General features: G+C 35.7%; 1 protein-coding gene across 4 annotated transcripts in view; it reads left to right on the forward strand.

Annotated features, from left to right (window-relative positions):
- Nucleotides 1–15,331, forward strand: part of Rasal2 (RAS protein activator like 2) — a 284,658-nt gene that overhangs the window by 114,285 nt on the left and 155,042 nt on the right. For all 4 annotated transcript variants that reach the window (XM_041662766.1, XM_041662768.1, XM_041662767.1 and 1 more), the window contains one exon: nucleotides 11,140–11,267. In XM_041662766.1, the coding sequence (XP_041518700.1) occupies nucleotides 11,140–11,267 (128 nt within the window). The remainder of the gene's footprint in view (nucleotides 1–11,139; nucleotides 11,268–15,331) is intronic.

Raw genomic sequence — 15,331 nt, forward strand, 5'->3', positions numbered from 1 at the left:
AAATGAACAACAAGATCTAGAGGTATGTAAAGGAAGGTCTAAAAGGTTCTCAAACAATTTCACCAAGTGGACACTAGGTATTTAAATATAGTAGCCTATGGAAGCCTTTGTTATTCAAACTACAACACTTTTATTTATTTATTTTTGTAACCTTCACCTATCATTTCTTCTTCATATTCACAGTTTTCTTATTCTCTGTAGTGTGAATGTGTACCTTCATACTTTAACTTCATTATGTAAATATTCATTATACTGACTGAGAGATATTTTTCTTAGCTTAAATTAACTAGTAATTATCAAGTATTACTAAAAGGAATCCACATGTGTATTCGGACCCCAAACCACAAATTGTTTACAAATCTCTGTGAGGGTATATATAATGGATGCATTAGCTGTATCTCTTTTCCCTAAAGTTTTTTTTATTTTGTTTTTAAATATTGTGCGATATCTGTTTAAGCCCATCCATCCATCCATCCATGCAAGATAGGGTTCCACTTTGTAGTTCCAAGTTAACCATGAACTTCTGTGTAGCTCAGGTGACCTCAGTGGTGTGATTATAAGAATAAGCCACCAGAGCTGGAGAGATAACGCAGAGGTTAAGAGCCCAGGCTGCTCTTCCAGAGGTCCTGAGTTCAATTCCTAGCAACCATGGTGGCTCACAGCCATCTATAATGAGTTCTGTTGCTCTCTTCTGGCATGCTGGCATACGTGCAGACAGAACACTATACACATAATTAATAAATAAATAAATAAATAAATAAATAAATCAATCTTAATAAAACAGAGTGATCCACCATACCTGACTTCAGTCTTACCATCTTCTAAAATAGGAAGAATGAGAAATCTCTTCCTGAGAAGAAATGATAAGAACTAATGTGGTAGCAAAGGCAGAAAGACAAATGATATAACGTTGGCCATGCAGGATTCCTTATGTACCATGCATATGCCTTTTTATTTGTGAGAAAAAGTAAAGACAACTCCAGTCATGGTGCTAGTTTTTTAGAAAGACTTTAGTTAATTTTTAATATTTGTTAACATTCATCATCTATCTTTAATAAGTTATTTACTAATCTTATAGTATGTTTGCAGTATAGAATGGGGGCATGTATCTGAGATACTATAATTATACTTACAACACATTCATTAAACATCAAAGAATTTATGGCATTTTAATATGAAACGTTTATGAGTTACATAGAACATTAGTGATACTCAGTATTTTGGAGAAATTAAGTTTTATATGAGCTTGTTATATTTTATTTTCTCACTTAAAATCATAGGCTACTTCCTCCTATTGTATTAAGATTTGCCATCTGGCACATTTTCAGAAATGGATTAGGTTTAAGAATGTCTATTTTATATATTTATGTTGATATATCACAAAGAAAAAACTGAATGTTGCTCTTAACTGCTTTGTGGCTTTCTACTGTAGGTGTTTTTCACTTTCTCCTACCTGAAGTTTTTTCTTTTTGTTGTTGTTGTTGTGTGGTTTTGTAAAAAAGAATGATTTTTCACATCTAATTCTAATTTCACATCTAATATGCTAATACAATAGCATATTGTATCAGAGTAAAACTCATTGAATTGGGTTGTTCTTTTAACAGTGAGTGACTGGATTCATTTTAAAAGGACTTAACATTTAATTGTGTGTGCAGTGAATTCAAACAGGTTACAATTTAAGAAAGATGCATACAAATTTTGTTTCAGTTGGCACTGTGCTTTAGAGACAGATAGAGCCATTAAAAGATTTTTAATGTTGCCCGACCTTAACAGCTTGTCTGCTTTCTTACGTAGAGACAGTGTCACAATGCAGGCATGTAGTCAGGTTTTAAAAGCCCCAGACACTGATAGCTTGATAGTGATAAACTACTTTGTCTTTCCCCCACCTCCTTACTAAAAATCACATTCCTTTGCAAGCTCTAGCCTTCCTCCACAGCATCTGTCCCTAACGAAAAATGATAAGATTCAATTCAAATAGAGACAGTGTGGGATATATTAATATAGGAAGAGGTACTAAATATAATAAAATGAATGCATGTGACATGCTTTTGAGATTCTTAGTATAGTTCATTTTATTTCTGTAACAAATGTGTTGCTCAAAAAAAACCTACAGTTTTGGTCATTTACTATTAATAGAACACCATGGTCATATTTTAAACAACCAGACTAGTATTTTCTTATACTTCAGCTAACACAATGTAATATGCTAAGAAAAATTACATGTGAACTGTTTTTCCTTTAGAGTTGAAATATAAATAGGTTGTTTTGTGCATTTTATGTTTTTCTGTTTAAGAGACTTAATAAGAACAATTATTTGGTCTATTGCAATTAAAATATTAAACTGCAACAGACTCCCATTTATCATCTTGACATTGACATCATTCATAAGGTTATTCTTGACCGAATGTGGAAGTTATGGGATTTAATCTGAGACGTGAAAGACAAGCATGCGATTTTCTCTGCCTGCTGTTGACAGCATGTGTGATCAGAGGCAGTATACAGCTAAAGTGAAGATGTAGATGACACAAGGTAGGAACATCATAGGAATTATTTCATATCCCAGCTATCTTAAAATACATAGATTGTAGAAAATTCCACTGAGCTCTGCCGTTCAGGGCAATGTTTTCTTCTTTACATAGGATATTTTTTTAAATACCAAAATCAGTTCTCTCTTCTCAGAACTTAATACTTCCTAAGGAACTCATTTGTCTTTGTGGTACAGCAGAGTTAGAACTTCTGTGCTTGAATTACCCTACTGCTGAGACTGAGAGTCAAGCTGCCGAGAGACTCTTCAAATGTTAGGCTAAAGAATATTGCCAGAAAGAAGTAAACTATGCACTCTTGCCTTTTTCATCCCTGATGGAGGAAGGTCATTGGCTAATAAAGGCACTGCCCTGGCCCATTTTATTGGTTAGAGGATAGGTGGGAGGAGAAAACAGGACAGAACGCTGGGAGGAAGAGGAAGTGAGGTCAGAGACTCACAGCTCTCCTCTCGGGAACAGACGCCTGAGAGAGACGCCATGCCCCGCTCCTGGCATGAAGCTCTGACCCAGGATGGACTAGGCTAGAATCTTCCCGGTAAGACCGGTTCTCACAGATTGTTAGAGATGGGTTGATCGGGATGTGAGAATTAGCCTGTAAGTGCTGGAGCTAAAGGGCCAAGCAGTGCTTGAAAGAATACAGTGTCTGTGTAATTATTTCGGGGCATAAGCTAGCCGGGCAGGCGGCTGGGGTTCTGGGAATGCAGCCCCGCCGCCCTTATTACTACACATCCCCTCTCTCTTAGCATTCCCTCTTCTTTTATGAAAGGTAATGGTGAGCATAGGAACTTACTGACTAGATCCCAGTATTGAGGTGATATGGAAATTAAGTCTGTATGTTTAAGAAGTAAATTAACCTAGGGTTTGTAAGCTTCAAAGATACAATATAAACTTCTTTGAACAAATAGTATGATCTCATAGTGAGTAATGAAGAAACAAATGCTTTTGACTTGGTGAATTTATATCTTAAGCATATTGGCTTATCATTAATGTCTTTATTAATTTTTCAGTTGCATGGATCTTTGTTTAAATGCACTAGATCCATTGGTATATATGAATTAGCATGTAATATACTACCTCAAAGTTCCATTGTTTGTCAGGCCAAAGCAAAGTTCACAGGCAACATATGTTATCATTCTGACAAAATTTGGGTGTTCTGGTAACAGGATACTTTCTGACATTTCAGTAGAATACAAGTAGACAGTAATGAAGAAAAAAATTCAGTTAATGACCTGAATGGATTTGACTTTTCTTTTTGTGCTCCAAGAACAAAGGAGAGAGGCTGCAGAGATGATTCAGCAGTTAAGAGCACATACTGCTCAGAGTTCAGTTCCTAACACCCAGGTCAGTTGGCTCACAATTGCCTGTGACTTAAGCTCCAGGGAATCTGAAAGACTCTTTTGGCCTAAAACGGCACTGCATTGAGGCACACACCCCATGCCCTCCTTCCCTTATACATGTAATTTATTTGTAAAAGGAAATAACGTCCTTTAAAAAAACACAGTGAAGGCTGGTGGCAGGGGGTGTTGGGGAGGAAGATAGTTCCATCAGTAAAGTACAGGCATGCAGATCTGAGTTTGAGTTCCAAGCACCAATGTAAAAGTCATGCATGGCTGCATGTATGTGTAATTGCAGCACTTGGGGACATGGGACACAAGTAGATCTCTGAAGCTTTCTGGCCACCTAACAGAGTGAATCAACGAGTTCTAAGTTTAGTAATACACCTTGTCTCAAAAAGTAAGGTGGCATGCCAGTAAGATGGCTTAGTGGATAAAGGTGCACCGTGACAACCTGAGTTCAATCCTTGGCATGATCTCTGTGGTAAGGGAGAGGACTGATTGCCACAAGTTGTCCTCTGTCCTCCACATGTTCATTGTGGCATGCATACTCGTGTGTACGTGAGCACAGAGAGATAAATCTAAAAAATAAAGTGGTGAATGATAGAGGTAGATAACCTCTGGCCTCTGCACACATGTACACATGCACACACACAGGTGCACCTGCATATATGTGTACATACATAAGTACATGCATACATTAACAGAAGTCTAATAAAAGAGACTGGATTGATGGCACCTATGGTAGGTTGTAAGCAGACACCATTATCTTCAGTGTCTTTAGACTGTTCCTGAACAGCGTGCTGTAATTATTGCCATTGCTACATTCTGGAGACCAAGAATGTAGTTTAGTGATAAAGCACTTGCTTAACATGCGCAAAGCTCTATGTTCAATCCTTATTTTCAGAACATATTTTTAAAGCTGTGTGACAAGGATTTTAATATCTATTGGGGAAAATTGCTTCTAAAAATTCATCTTGTAAATTGGCCTACTAAATGTAATATGAATGGTTGATTAAAACTATTTTTGAATATTTGGGTCAAAAGAACTATACTTCTTTGTATATTTAAAGCCGTGAATGTTTTAAGCTAATTTAAGGAAATTAAATAGCTTGGTTTTAAAGCTATTCTTTTATGCTTACTTTTGTAATAAGTCATCACCGTAATCTGAGCTTCATAAAGTATTTTTTTTTCCTCTGAGATTCAAACCCAAAGCATGGTCATTGAATTTCAGAGTTTATAAAAATATGCCATTTTCTAAGCCAGGTGAACTTTGGTATGAAAATAAAAACACAAATAAATTGAAATATAGACCTACATTTCCTCTACAGTTTATGACAATTATTTATTTGATTTGTGTTTCTTAACTAACATATTACAAGTCTCAACCTAAATAGATAATTTCACCCAAACTGTTTTTTTTTCTTTTATTTTCTTTTTATGTGCACTAAGAGCATGTGAAAAAGTATTGATCGATTGAAATTTTAGGGTTTTTATCGCCTGGAAGATTCTTTGTAAAATTCCTGTAATGCTTACTTTGAAAGGCAGTAACTTAAAATGGATCTTGTCAGTTATATCCTAATGAAAATTTTGAAATAAAAAATACTACATGTAAATTTTAATTTAATTTAAAAGCAACTTTTTTGAGTTTTAAGCAATTACTATATACAAAAATATTTCCCACAGCGTTTTCTTTTGACATTACTGCATGGGCCTTAGACTTGTCCTTTTTCTCTTCCCATTCCTGTTCTGTTTCCAGTCACACCATTTTACTAGCTCTTTGTGGTTTTTATTCTTTACATGGTGAGGGGAAAATGACATTTCGTTAGGTGTAATGAAACTTGCAGCTTCATCTTCATCGTGTAACATGCATGGTAATCCTTTTGTCTCATTACAAGGAAGAGCTAACACAAGATAGGACTGATTTCTTGTCAGGTATTTAAGCATTTGAAGAAGATCAGAATTTGGGGGTTAGATTTACTAGTAGACCAAATAACCAAGTGTTGTAAATACTATTTTGAAATAATTTGGGAGAAAATGGATTGCACTGAATCTTTTTATATGAGTTTCAGTTTTAGTTTTTATTCCCTTTTTGAAAATTGTACTGGACTTCATTTTTTAAAATAAAGCAGAATCATAATTGTACAATTTATTTTATGAGCATTTATCAGTTTGTATTTCTATTCATTGTCCTACTTTCTCATCTCAATTTTGCTGTTCTTTCACCACAGATTGCTAGAGAATTACCAGTCCTAATTCCTGTTTCAAAATATGGGTCACATAAGCTCTGTTTTACTATCTTGAATGATCTAGTGTAGATTATAATCCTCTCTATTCCAGCCCATTATATTAATCTTCCATTTGCGAAAACCTCTGGGCTTTTACTCTTTTACTTTTATAACATAAGGCTGGTTTTCTTAGAATACTCCATTGCCTTTTGTTGACATATTCGTGGTTATTTCTAGCTTATGATCTGTGGAACCCTGGAGATACCAGAACCATTTCTAAGTTAATGTTGTTTTCATAAGACTGAAAGGTAGTTTTAAAAATTCCTTCCCTGGGAAAATGCCAGCAACACCTACCACATCTTTATCAAGCTGGAACAACAAACCAAAATATAATTCATAATGCGTTTTGGGAATTACTAATAGAGCATGTATGAGGGATTGCTTGCAGGAGCATATAGAACCCCAAAGCAGCTACACTCAAAAGTCTTAACCAGCATGGATCATGACTTCTCCCATAGCTGCATAAATGGAGTTTCCTCTTTTGTTAATGCTTTCTTTGCTCTAGCACTTTTCTTTAGCACCTTCCAAGACCAGAAGGTTACATGCAATTAGTACAGACTTGCATAAGGTAGCCAGGAGACACTTAGGGGAGTTGCGAGAATTTCAGGTGGTTTCAGTGACCTTCCCCAGCCCCTCCTTTGAACATCAGTAGTCAACAAGCCCTATCTGAGGGATCTCTTGAAAATGGTCACAACTGTTTTGACTAAAAGGAGGGCTATTAAGCTCTGATGATAGCATTCTATAATAGATCTTGGTCCTTCCATGTATGCTATATGGCAGACATTTTCCAGAAAAGGAAAGACATAATGTTGTTATTTGAGGGCAAACAAGCAAGTGTATTTACTGCTAGAGAAAAATTTATGACCAAAACGAAAATTACAGTTTTGAATAATTTCCATCTGCTACCTTGAGCTTGACAGTTTCTCTAAATCCAAAGAACTTCTGACCAGAGCAAAACAATTGTGAAGATTGATGAATGTAGGTTATAAATGTCATCATTTCGAAGATGGGAAATCACAGCCAACCAGTGTTTTCTAAATGATCAGCACCTAATGTTTATAAACTCATATATATGGGGTCAAAAGAGCTACTCAAGAGGAAATATTGGGCTGGAGAGATGGCTCAGTGGTTAAGAGCACTGCCTGCTCATCTAAAAGTCCTGAGTTCAATTCCCAGCAACCACATGGTGGCTTACAACCATCTGTAATGAGGTCTGGTGCCCTCTTCTGGCCTGTAGGCATGCATGTAGGCAGAATACTATATACACAATAAATAAATAAATCTTTTTTTTTAAAAAAAAGGAAATATATGCTCTTCAGACTGGAGAGGGAGGGGAAAAGGAGTTGGGGGAGAGGAGTGGGGAAAGGGAGAGAGGAGTGGGAAGATGGGGAGGGAAATGGTAGGCGGGTAGGAGGTGGAAATTTTTTCAATAAAAATAAATTTATTAAAAAATAAATAAAAAAAGGAAATATAGACCTGTAATTTTTAATGTGATTATATGAAAAATTTATTGTTATGGTTTCAGATTCCACATTGTACTGACTCCTTTTATTTATTTTTGCAAAATTTCTTATCAGGATTTGGTATTATGTTGAAGAAGAATGCCCATAATTATTTGAAAATACAATTTAAATACTACTGCTGTTTCAACCTTCATATTTAAGTCCTGATTTTCTCTTAAATATCAGCCAAAATAACTACAGCAACCAATTGGGTATAGAAACATAAAAGAACTGGCTCTCGTATTCAGCCAGTCTTGGAGGACATTTGAAAAAATGTAAAGACAGTGTCATTCTTTTAGATTTTTATTAAAAATAATTATGTTTCATTAAAATATATTTTAATATCAATATGTGATAGATTTTAGTTTCTAATATAATATGTGTTGACATAACCCATGTGAATTATTCCCAGTAGTTATTCAGTCTCATCGAATCTTGATAAAAAATTAATAATTTTAAGGCTACAAGATAATATCTAGTCTCAAAGTGATTTCTGCTGGAAGTTTACTTTGGATTATTTTTAATGTTTCTAAAATTATTTCATTTTTGTAATGAGGCCAGCATGTAATGTCCTTAGTATTCTCAAAGGAATGGGAGACAGCAAATCTAAAATTGTCTCTAATTTTACTATTAAGAGTCTTCTTTGTAAGTCTGTTGTGCTTTTCCCTAGTGAATTTTAAGTACTAAAATAATTGGAAGTCAGAATTAGAAGTAAGTCACTAGAGTCAAAAGTGAAGATTGGCAGAACTGTTAAGGTGAAATAGGGCAAACCCTGAACATGTTCTATTCTTTTAATCCTCAGCGTCTAGCCTTGCTATTGCTCTTTCAAGTAACCAAAGGAATGAGGATGGGATAGAATGACTAAAATAAATTTATTGACTTTAAAAAAAGGTTGGGGATTTGTAATTGTTGCTGATGGTTGTTTGTTTTTCTTAAAAAGTATTTCTTAAATCTTAATCCAGAAATGTTAAGCAGAACAAAAACAATCACTTATCTTTGTGTCTTCTTCCATAGAGTTCATAAAACTATTTTTAAAAAAACCCTGCTGGAAATAGTTATAAAATTAACAATACTGGCCTCTGTAATGGCTAATCAGTCTCTCATTTTAGACAAATTTGTAAAAATGCTTTTTATTTCATCCTACATTTATCAATGAACTTAAAATGATTCTTGGTGTCAATATCCTTTATCGTTCCTTATTTCACATACCATGAAGAAACTAGAATAAAGTTCAGCCTACACAAAGGGAAAATGTTGGGAGGCTTACAGAAATTATTCAGGACCACACAAATAATTTAAGTTTTCTTAAGCTTAGTGCTAATATAGATTTCTATTTTGACAGGGAACATGAATTATGCCGTCAGTATGATAGCTAAGATTCTAATTTTTAAAGGATAGGGCTTATTGATGCCATCGTGCTTTAGTATTAGTCGTAACGTACAGTGGACAGTTTGGGTTATACATGACTAATTTGTGTAATAAAGTTAGTCACTTGAATAAAACTTGTGTAAGTCACTGTGTTTCTGTTTAACATAGATCTGTCTCTCTGTTTAAATTGACTTAATATTTGACTCTGGAATCAAGCCTCCGTTGTGATAAAACTCGTTTGTCTAAAGCATATGATTCTAATCAGTTTTGATATAACTATAGATAAGAATATTATATACATGTCCAAATGATTAAGAATGTATTTAAATTTTTCAAAAATAATTTTGGAAATCCTTAGGATAAATTAGATACTTTTCTATCATTAATAAAGTTAATTAGACTAACAAAGGGAAGTATGGAGTGGAGATTCTGTAAATGTCATATGTAACTACTATGTATTTTACAGCACAGATAGAAACAGGATGCTGAGGCAATACTTTCCTATGAATCAGTACTATGTTTAGCCAAATTCTTGGTATTATTGGTTCGTAGACCTTGAGTTATTTTTGGAGGCATTGGTGAGCTCCCTAAAATAACACATAATTAAATAGACCCATAGAGGCTAGGAATTTAAGTCAGAAAAAATTAGAAGGTATTATTTAACACATACAGGATTTGAGAGGAGAGATATGTACTTAAGAGCTTTGAGTTGTATCTTTCTAAACATATCTTCCTTAATTTTGCTATTTGGGTTATTACAAGTTGAGACAGCTAGAAATCATTTGCATTTATTGAACTTAGTGCCATTCATACATGCTACTTAGGATTTACAACAGCCTTGCCCATGTAGGTATTTGTTTTCTAATGTCTTCATTTTAGATTGCTTCTGTAGCATGTCTTAATAGTAATAAATAAGGCATTTGAAGCAATTGGTTTTGTATATTCATAAAAGGAATTAGTCCTTTGTGGCTAAACAGCTTTTAGTACATGTAAGGAACTATCATAAAAACTTTATTTAATTATCTAATATGTAATTATTATTAAGGTATATTCCACACTTCCTAATATAAACGAGTCAACAGTTCATATTAAAGCACTTTAAAGGAGCAAAGGTAATAGTGATCAATTGGGACTTGGTGATTGTTAACACAGTTTGTTTTAATATTAGGCACCCTCACCTTTTAAAATGGCACGGTAGTAATGCATATTTAAATCTTCCTTTAAAGAAATCATTTTGTATGTTTTAAGATCTTACTGGCCTCTAGTGGTAATGTGATGCTATAGTTTAAGTAGCTCCCATTCTTATAAGTCCAGTTTATAGAAGTAGCAGTCCACTCTTAACTTTGCTCACTCAATTTTTCCCCTCCCCTCCTCTTCCCTCCCCTCTCCTCTCCTCCCCTCTTTCTTTCTTTCTTTCTTTCTTTCTTTCTTTCTTTCTTTTCTCTAGACAGGGTTTCTCTGTGTAGCTCTGTCTATCCTGAAACTCTTTCTATAGACCAGGTTGGCCTCAAACCCACAGAGATCTGCCTGCCTCTACTTCCCAAGTACTGGGATTAAAGGCATGCACCACCACTGCCTGACTACTCACTCAATTCTTGATTAATTGTATTTTCTTTTTTTTTTTTTTTTTTTTGGTTTTTCGAGACAGGGTTTCTCTGTGGCTTTGGAGCCTGTCCTGGAACTAGCTCTGTAGACCAGGCTGGTCTCGAACTCACAGAGATCCGCCTACCTCTGCCTCCCGAGTGCTGGGATTAAAGGCGTGCGCCACCATCGCCCGGCTAGATTAATTGTATTTTCGAAATGTACATTATCATTCTCTTTGTTCAAAGGCTGGAAATCTTTTTCCTTTCTTCTTTTTTTATTTTGAATAGTATTGGTTTAGCTCTGAAGCAACTTCCTATTGTTTAAGTCTAAATACAGTGTCAAGTTTGTGCTAACTTTTCTTATTGTATGTTTGAACTTCTCTGCAGATTGTAGGAACATGTTTTTTTTACTCCATTATAATAGTTTGGGATTCATGTTTAGATTCATGTTTGTTAAGTTGCCTTTAGAGAATCTTGTATGAGAATGGTTTGTTAATTTGTTTTTCTCTTTTGCTATACAGACGTAAAAGGACCACCCACCCATCGTCTATCTTGTGGTCAGTCACCCTACACTGAGACAACATCATGGGAGAGGAAGTACTGCATTCTCACAGACAGCCAGCTGGTGTTGCTCAACAAGGAGAAAGAGGTAAGATGCAAAGCTACTATTCATTTTTAAGCACATTTCTGAAGTTACGTCCTTTTTCTTTATTTTTTGATAATGTTGCACTGTACAAATATAGACTCTAGGAACCATAAAGTACAGTCTAAATGGGGGCCATTGTCATAATGATTATGTTGCTGCAATGAAATAGCAAGTTCTGCAAGAGAGGGCTGGATTTTGAATAAGAAAACACTAAAAGTCATATTGAGTTGATAAATTTGGAATGGGAAGGTATTAAATTGTGGAAACCTGGTCCTACAAATGATCTAGCAGGACTAAATTGTATCAGCTTACTCCTGTGCTTACTAGTTGTATGTCATCTTGACACAAGGTAGAGTTATTTAGAAAGAAGGATCCTCAGTGGGGAAAATGTCCTTATTAGATTGGATTGTGGGCAAGTCTGTGATATATTTTCTTGATTGATGTGGGAGGGCTTAGCTCAATGGGGTGACGCCACCCCTAGATGGGTGGTCCTGAATGGTATAAGAAAGCAAGCTGAATATGTCAGTCCTCTCTGGCCTCTGCATCAGCCTCCAGGTTCCTGCTGTGTTTGAGTTCCTATTTTGAATTCCCTCCGTGATGAACTCTGATTTGAAACCATAAGCTGAAATAGATCTTTTCCTTCCCATCACTTTTGGTAACTGTGTTTTATCATAGTAGTAGAAACCCTAAGTAAGACAAAATCCAATGAAAGCAGACTGCACACTCAGCAGATTAATGGAAAGATTTTGGTAAATGGATGAAGGCAAAGGCGTAAGTCACAAACAATCCCACACCAGTTTGGAATTATGATTAATAGAATGGTTATTTATTTAAAGGGGAAAAAACTTACAAATCCCAGACAACAGCCCTCTGCACAATCAGGAAGGGAGTCTAGTCGCTGGGAGCAGAGCAGGAAGTGAAGAGAGAGAGGAGAGGGAAGTGGCCGCTTTTTTAAAGGGAGAGAGACCACACCCCAATGGGCTGGTATCTCAGCGGCTATTGGCTGAAGGAGCGGAAGGAGCTCCCGCAACAAATGGTAATTTAAAGAAGTGTGGGAAGAATAAGGATCTTAGCAAATGATAGAGAAGTACACATGAGCTAGCAACAGCAGAAAGCAGCTATAACTATAGTTTTCAGGACAGTGGATGAAAGCCCGATTTTTATAGATCCATGAACCATAATTGCATGAAAGAAAAAGCACAGCCTGTCCCAGATACTAATGGGAATCCAGAAAGAAACAAGAAAGAATAAACACCTAACTCTTCTTTTTTTGAGACCAGTGTCCCTCCTGGCCAAATATTACTTGAAGACAGAGAAGATTCTTTTGACGTGTTATCATTGAGCTTCTTGAAACCCATAAGGGAGAGATACCAGAGTGTATAGATCTAAGGCACATGGATTGTAATTCACACGGACATTATGTTCTATGGGCACTTTCTATTCCTCTAGAGCAGTAGTGATTCTCAACTTTCCTGATGCTGTATATAACCCTTTAATACAGTTCCTCATGTTGTAGTGACCCCTAACCATAAAATTATTTTATTGCTACTTCATAACTATAATTTTGCTACTATTATGAACCATAATATAAATATATGTGTTTTCTCATGGTCTTAGGTGACCTCTGCAAAGGGGTCATTTTTAACCCCCAAGGTGGTTGCAGCCCACAGTTGAGAACCATTGAAAAGAGGGGGGGGGGGGAGGGAGAAACAAAGAGAGAAAGAGAGAGAGAGATTCTTTCAAACTTATCACATACCATTTACTCCATAATTCTTCAAACTGTCTTAACATACCAACCCTTTTACATTCAAATTCACCTCTATTGCATAAAAAATGACTATGGTCTTGATAAAGAAGAGACAGAAATTGCAGATAAGGAGAAGAAAATATGTGAATCAACAAAACACTAATTATATTGGTTTCTATGGAAAGGACTAAAAAGATGGAGAGGGTGGAACACCCATTCAGTAAGGTGTACTTCCTAAAATGTATGTTCAGAAGAAGAACGGAGCAGGAAGTATTACTTGATTCTCATTTATATTTTCCTATTTCAATTTTCTTCTCTCTGTTCCATCTTCTATATCTTTTTCTCTGCCACTTTTCTTGTCATTACTCTAAATTTGATAGAGATGGGTAATAATGAAGTGATTCTGTTTTCTTCCTTTGTTTAATGAGTAGGGCCTACTTGAAAGGGCTCAGTGAATGCATCTCTACAAAGAACTTCATTGTTATTTTCATCCATTGAAAATCTCCCTCACTTAAGACCATCTTCCTCCTCTTTCAGTATTTTAGCATCATTATATTTGATTTTATTAGAACATTTCAGTGAAGGTCAGCCTTTTCAAACTTATGTGTTTTGTTAAGATGAATAACAAAAAATCACAGAGTAAATATTATAATAAAAGATTTATAATTACTCAATTTGAATAAAAACATAATTTAAGATGCTAGTTTTAATCAAGCTACTCTGTTGTCTTTCATTATTGCTGTTATCAAGGAGTGACATAAGCAGACCATTTGGCATCTTTTTGTCCTTGCCTGAATTTTGTTCTGTTCAGGACTGTAGATAGCACAACATTAAGAAACAAATTGTATCCAGTACCTATATATAAAATATCTCTTAAAAAGTTTCTGTTCAGTTAAGTAACTTACTCTGGGTTCCTTTCCCCTTCGTATGAATACAGACACATTCATGTATGGGGAATTGAGGAATAAATATTGGGAATGGAACCCAGGAAATCCTGCATACTAGTCAAGTACTTTACCATTGAGCTATATCCTCAGCTCATTTATCTTCTTATGATAGCTATTATAAGTAGTTTTAGATGTCTGAGAACTCTCATTCCTACATTGAAGGCTTGCTTTGGGTGTGTATATTCCCACTTTCTGAAGTTAAGTTCCACTCATTTTTTACCCCCCTCTTGAAACAATTCATTGCCTGCTGCAACTCAAGATAAAACTTGCTGTTTCTTATACCTTGTCACTGTTGGGGAGTCTCTTTAACATTTTGGTTTTATAAGAAATTGAATCTGTTCTGAAGATACTGTCCTTTGCAAAATTTTGCCAAGAGGTAGATGTTTTTCTTCCACAGCCTTCATTATACTACATTGCCCAGAATAGGTATCTTCTCTTTCTTTGGTTGTTTTTTGCTATTCTCTTTCATTTTCTCTAAAATGACCACAAACTTCCTGTTGTAGTAGTCATCTTCCAAGTCTAAGCCCCTCTTATCTTAATATACATGTTTTGTTGATTTTAATATTCTGGGTTATTGTCATTATCTCAACAACTATTTCAAGTCAGTTTATTGCCTGTGAGTTCCTGTACCATCAAAAATCCTAGGTGTATACTTCCAATATACAATGGCAGAGAAAACATTTCCATTCCAAAGGGAGGAATGGGAATGGAGCAAGGAAACGTTAGATCAAAGAAAGAGCAAACACAGCAGAGCACCAGAAAATCCTGTAGCTCCTTGTAGCATCTGGGGCTTATGACAGCATCTGTGAACTTCAGTGAGTGTGTGTAGTTCCACCCCACAGTGCTGCTATTGAAGGGTACATGTACTCTCTTGCTGATTCAATCGGTACTTTCATCTTTCCTCATTTTGCATCCCATGTCCCTGTTATACCTAATATCCTAGGTCCCTATTGCTTCTTAGACTTTACCTTCAGAGATTTACAGTGGCCTGTAAAGGGCCTTCTTGCAGTGAATCTAACCATGCCACTCATTCCTTGGCTTTTGGCTTTCTGAAACACTGGTTAAAGCCTTTAGTACCCATTACGTGTGTCTGTCTACAAGGCAGCACTAAGTGCATGACAACTTTGTCATGCTGTCAGCTTGAAATGCAGCCTGACCCTGTTTTATCATAGTTAGAGTAGCCTCTAAGCATATGGATGACTACATTAGGGGAAACATTTTTCTTGGTCTGCTTACTCCAGCAGGGGCTACTGCAGCCTCCACTTTAGTTATACTCATGGTCTAACAACCCTGGCTTTGTCTGCAGCTGGTCTGTACAGTCTGTCCAAAACTTTCACTGTGTCCATTTTTCTTTCAATAAGGAAAGAATATTT

The sequence above is a fragment of the Microtus oregoni genome, unplaced genomic scaffold (assembly GCF_018167655.1).
Source record: "Microtus oregoni isolate MIOR12 unplaced genomic scaffold, Mior012 000013F_ref0000133, whole genome shotgun sequence".
NCBI lineage: Eukaryota > Metazoa > Chordata > Mammalia > Rodentia > Cricetidae > Microtus > Microtus oregoni.